This window comes from Lagenorhynchus albirostris, chromosome 20, assembly GCF_949774975.1.
Source record: "Lagenorhynchus albirostris chromosome 20, mLagAlb1.1, whole genome shotgun sequence".
Classification (NCBI taxonomy): Eukaryota; Metazoa; Chordata; class Mammalia; order Artiodactyla; family Delphinidae; genus Lagenorhynchus; species Lagenorhynchus albirostris.
In genome coordinates, this window is record NC_083114.1 from 40,041,603 (window position 1) to 40,047,622 (window position 6,020).

General features: G+C 37.3%; 1 protein-coding gene across 1 annotated transcript; it reads right to left on the reverse strand.

The window, feature by feature from the left end:
* Positions 1 to 724: 724 nt before the first annotated feature.
* On the reverse strand, positions 725 to 1,838 carry LOC132511913 (keratin, type I cytoskeletal 26-like). The gene is made up of 3 exons (XM_060135728.1): positions 1,833 to 1,838; positions 1,248 to 1,463; positions 725 to 811 (listed from the first exon to the last, which is right to left on the reverse strand). Exons 1-3 carry the CDS (start codon positions 1,836 to 1,838, stop codon positions 725 to 727), a joined length of 309 nt encoding a protein of 102 aa, XP_059991711.1.
* Between the last annotated feature and the right edge of the window lie 4,182 nt (positions 1,839 to 6,020).

Genomic DNA, 6,020 nt, shown 5'->3' on the forward strand with positions numbered 1-6,020 from the left:
CCGGACCAGGGCTCGAACCCGTGTCCCCTGCATTAGCAGGCAGATTCTCAACCACTGCGCCACCAGGGAAGCCCTCAAGGTAGACTTTTGATTGAGATCCACACAGTGGACTTGAGGAAGGAAATCAGATACTATAGGGAGGCACTCTGCAGGGTTCCTTACCTCCTCCTGACTTTTTTGGAAGTATGTCAATTCCTTATTGAGCGCTTCGCCCTGCATCTGCAGGTTGCTCGTACAAAGGGTCAGCTCATCCGTAACTCTGTGAAGACCGTTGATGTCAGTCTCAATGCTCTGGCGCAGAGTAAGCTCATTTTCATACCTGTGAGGTTGTTAAAGTGCTTGAGAATTACAATAGTTGGCAGGTCGAAAGCACAACTTTTTCAGACATTTCATATACTGGAAGATATCGATGTTCCGTACACACTCCTGAAGCTTATGGGTGACAGCAAAGTGATGAAACACTTTGGAATACCTACTGATTTATGAATATTATTTTGGAGGAGTTGTTTCTTCAGAGCTGATTTTTGGCATCCAGTGTGCTTAACCGTTGAAGAAAAATACTGTTTAAAATGTATGATAGCTTTTTTATCAAGGCATATTTAATTTAATTTAATGTAGTGATCTAGTCTGACTTTATAAAAACACGTTGGTTTTTAAAGCAAAAGTTATGTTCTTTACTCCATAGTATTTTTACATTTATTATAATTAATTACTTTATGTCTACCTACTTCAGCCTGAAGTCATCAGTGGTCAGTTTGGCATTGTCATTTTGTAGAACAATGCTGGCATTACAGGTGGTCACAGGAATAATCTAAACAGGGTAGATGGTGTGAAATGTTAAGTCCCCAAAGTCAAGGGAGACTCCAGATTTCAGTGTGATTCTTATCTACTTAACCCATCAAGCATCTATTTTAGTATCATTTTTTCCTACACTAAAGAAATCTGGATTTTCTGCAGAGCTTAAGAGCCAAAGTGTAAGATTTTCCAATCACAGACACTTTTATTACTCTTGATCAAAAAGTATGAGCTAAATATAAGATCAGTGAAGCAATTATATCTGTTTGGAAACAATTTCTTTTTCATTAATTAATTCTACAAATTTTTATTGCCAGGCAGTGTGCTAAGCACTGGGAATGTAGAGTGAGCAAATTCTACGCCACATAAATTTGCTAAGCACATTTTCTATTATGTCATTTTTTAGGTTATGCACACCCGAAGCCTGTAGTAAAAGTATCCATCTTTCTTACCCGCCTTTTAAGATCTTCAATGACTGAGAAATATCTACTATAGTCATGAGCAAGTCCCTGGCCAGAACCAGGTCCATGTTTCTCATACCAGCCCTCGATCTTCTGCTCGAGGTCGGTGTTGGCCTCCTCCAGGGCACACACATGACGCAGGTAGGATGCCAGGCGGTCATTGAGGTTCTGCATGGTCACCTTTTCATTCCCAGAGAGGAGGCCAGGCTCATTTTCAAGAAAACCAGCACAGATGCCACTTCCCAACCCTCCACCACCATGAGAGAAACCTCCTCCAGAAGAAATGCTCCCAAGAGGACAAGAATGGCTGCTTCCTGCTCCTGGCCCACTGCACACATTTCCAGCCCCAAAGCCTGTTCTTCCACCAGACAGCTGACCAGCGCCAGCTTGCGAGCCGAGCCTCCTGGATCCGCTAGAAAGTCGAAAAGACATGGTGACAGCACAGCCAAACGACCCTTTCTCAGAGAGGAGCAAAGCCAAAATACAACATCCATGGGAAGTTAGCTCCATTGACCTTTTGTAGGATTCAATAGGTTATTTCAGCCTTAACTATGCCAATCTGTCATAAAGTATTACCCGCATGCTAACTGTTGTTTTTCATAATTGGGTGATTTTTAATAGTGTCCAGTCTGTACGTGGAAATCTGCCCCAAGGATATCTTTCTATATGAAAAAGGTGACTGGTGGAGTAATACCAAATCATTGTTTCAAACGTCAAAATTATTTATGAGTAAATGTACATCTTTTTTGACCTCTGGAAAAGATTTTAGGTTTTTTTCCCCTCTTATATAGCAAAGCATTCATAATTCTAATGGACAATTTCTACTGCTTTTGTCCTGAAAATACTTATGGAGTATCTTTATTGCATCTTCATGCATTATTGAGTGTTTTCTTTCTTATTAAAATCAGACACTCTCAATATATAGTGATCCTTTGGTAGTGGGAGTTCCTAATTGATTTTTAAAATAGAAAACAAATAATAAAAGTCCTGCAGAATTTTGCTAATCAATTTAACTAAAATTAATGAGTATGTGGCAGTGACAGAAAATTATTTGTATTGAGGTTCCTTGGTTTAGTCCAGGAACAGAATGTCGATTCAACTAACTTCTGAGTCTCTAAATTGTTCATTTTTCTACCTCAAAGATATTGTTTAATGTTTTTTAGTTTAAATGTATGTATTTAAAACATTATGAATTATTTTGAGAAGTGAGCTTCATATTGGTGAGGAGGGAGTAAAATATATGAAAAAGAGGGGTATTTTCATCACTACCTAGAAAACCAATAATTATCGAACTCTAGAATGAAGATTAGTTGTCATTGGTAAGCAGACTCTTCCTTCTTTTGCTTTGATGCCCATGGGAAGTTATCCCGTCTGGTTGTGCTTCTTTTCCCTGTTGGGCAAATGAAAATAACGTTGAATAGTCTCAAATAAATGTTGAGCAGTTCCAATAATTAATGACTATAACACAGTCTGAAGGGCACAAACATTTTGTAAATGTTAACTATTTAAATTATTATAATAAAGTGGACATCTCAGACCCGGTCAGTTCTCCATCACTTACAATGGTACAAGTTGATTGGTTAACAGATTATGGGTTCAGATAATTTTGAAGCAGTAGTTTTTCTTTATTAAATTTAATTAATTAATTAATTAATTTTTGGCTGCATTGGGTCTTCGTTGCTGTAGGCGGTCTTTCTCTAGTTGCAGCGAGTTGGGGGGCTACTCTTTGTTGTGGTGTGCAGGCTTCTCATTGCAGTGGCTTCTCCTGTTGCAGAGCACAGGCCTGCAGGCTTCAGTAGTTGTAGCACGTGGGCTTAGTTGCTCCATGGCATGTGGGATCTTCCTGGACCAGGGCTCGAACCCATGTCCCCTGCATTGGCAGGTGGATTCTTAACCACTGCGCCACCAGCGAATCCCTGAAACAGTAGTTTTTCTGAATAAGATTTCTCAGTGTAGTAGATAGTAAATACTTTGAAAAACATCCAACATTATTGTCTCTAAATGATACGGAATATTTGGTGTACTGGAACCCATAAAAATCCATATTTTTTGATCAAAAATATTTAAAGATAATTAACGTAAAATTGTAATTCAGACCATTGGTACATGTTTAGAACAATATGTGATAAGCGATTCAGGTTATTTTCAGAGACTTGCTACTGAGTTTTGTAGCGACTTGGTCAAAATTTTAATCTTTTTGCCCATGTTTCCCACTAATAACACAAGAAAAACAGAGTATGTTGTCAGTGTAATAGTTGGTAAGTCTTGAGTTTCTTGGATAAGAGGTATCATGAGACTGCAAAGTGTTATTGACATAATCTACTTATCTCTAGATCTTTTATAAATACTAATTAACTGATAATCTTTTGTGTAATAAGGTAAGCATATATTATTAAAACCATTTTGAAGATGAGTTGGCTGTGAAGTTAAGAGGCAACACAGATTACAAAGCATTTCTATATCAAAGCAGGACTGGAATGTATGATGCTAATGTCAATGAAACATTGTTATTTATTTACTCATAAGGGTAAATCTCTTGAATTTTTTTCATCATAGATTTCCTCCAAACAATTACTACAAAAATTTGGCGTGCTTTGGTCCTTTTTGGAAGTGGGGATAGAGTTAACAAATTCTCTAGCCATTTCTGTCTGTATATTTCTTCCCTGACAGTGGTTATTTTATTCATGGTAAGAAACACGTAGTCAGCTGCATACCGTTATCATGTCTTGAGAATCTGTTGGGTATTAGAACATTCATTATATAACATGCACATTGTAGGTACTCAGAAATAATTGACTTGCAAACTTTGTTATGCAGTGTTAATGTCTGGTTATCTTAGGATAAAGTTTTTCCTTACATTATCTTATTCTAATGATTGGATGCTAATTTTTCCCCTGATAAATTTATTAATGTTTAGTTTCCAATGAGCTTTGATGTCTTTTGCTGTTGTTTAAAATTCACATTCTACATTTCTGTTAGCCAAGTTTAGAAAAGTGTATTTCTTGAACATGAATGAGGTTTGTTTTGTCACTAGATTCTTAGTTTTTTCTGAGAATCAGATTCTGGTGTGCTAATACCTCTCACAAACTGGCTTCCCTGGTTTGTTTGGGAAGGAGACTCTGATGACTGCTTAATTTCAGACTGATTGGAGTTAGAATGCATTTAATAGTTTTTTTAAAAATTCCTTTTTTTTTTTTGCTGGAAGGTGGAAGCATGAGGTTCTCACAGCATAGTATTATGTTGTGGTTAAGCACACAGAATCTGAGCCAGACTGCCTGGATTCGGATTCCAGCAACTCCAGTTAGTAGCTGTGTGACCTTGGGCATATTACTCAACCACTCTCTGCCTCAGTGTTCTTATCTGTAAAAAGAAGATGATAATAGTACCTACATCACAGCATTGTTGTGAGAATTAAAAGATGCTTAGAACAGAGCCTAGCATGTAGTAAGTGCTCATTTTTCATTATTTTGATTTTTTTCCTGGAAGTTATGTTAAAAAGTCCTGGATATATGTTTAGCTTCATTGCCTGCTGCTTTTGGTGCCAAATCTGAGAAACCATTGCCAAGACCAATGTCAAGAAGTTTCCCCCGTTTTCTTTGAGGAGTTTTATAGTTTCAGGTCTTAATGTTGAGGTCTTTAATCCATGTTGAGTTGATTTTTGTGTATAGCGTATGATAGGGGTCCAACGACCTGGTCCTGGGCTTTTCTTTGCTGAGATTATAATTACCGATTCAATCTCCTTATTCATTATTGGTCTATTCAGATTTTCTATTTTTTCATGATTCAGTCTAGGTTAGTTGTATGTTTCTAGGAATTTATTTGTTTCTTGTAGATTATCCAGTTTGTTGGCATATTAAATGTTCTAGTATTTTCTTATGATCCTTTGTATTTCAGGCATCCATTGTAATGTCTCCTTTTTCATTTATAGCTTTATTTATTTGAGTCCTCTCTCTTTTTTCTTGGTTAGTCTAGTTAAAGATCTGTCAATTTTATCTTTTCAAAAAACCAACTCTTAATTTTGTTGACCTTTTCTATTGTCATTCTAGTCTCTATTTCATTTAAATAAATGATCCTTCAATTCCTTATTTCCACTTCTATGAGTATGTTGCACTCAGTGATTGGATTTTATTAACTCTTTTATTGTTGGTGTGCAGTGTATGCTCAACAAGTATTTATTGAAGGAAGGAAGGAAGGAAGGTTTAAAATTTGACAAAGATGTGAAAAAGACACCAACTAGTTTTTGCCTGTTAAACTTACTCCTAATTTGTGAAGAGCATTGCATTAAAGAGAAGAAATTAAAAACAAATTCAGCTTCTGTTGGGGGGTATATTTAAAATGCAAAGATTGACCAGAACCAGTGAGGATGACCTGCAACAGGAAGAACTTTTATTGAAATACCACCATAGAGAAAGCCAAAGAGATGTTACTATTCTAAAAATAACTTGTTTTAGTTCATTGGAAGAAAAGCAGAAAAATAAGAAGGCTCTTATTTAGGAACCTAGTTTCAATTTGATATTTTTTTATTATTATTATTATATATATTTTTTGCGTTACGGGGGCCTCTCACTGTTGTGGCCTCTCCCGCTGTGGAGCACAGGCTCTGGACACGCAGGCTCAGCGGCCATGGCTCACAGGCCCAGCCACTCCGCGGCATGTGGGATCTTCCCGGACCGGGGCACGAACCCGTGTCCGCTGCATCAGCAGGCGGACTCTCAACCACTGCGCCACCAAGGAAGCCCCTCAATTTGATATTTTGATTTAGGG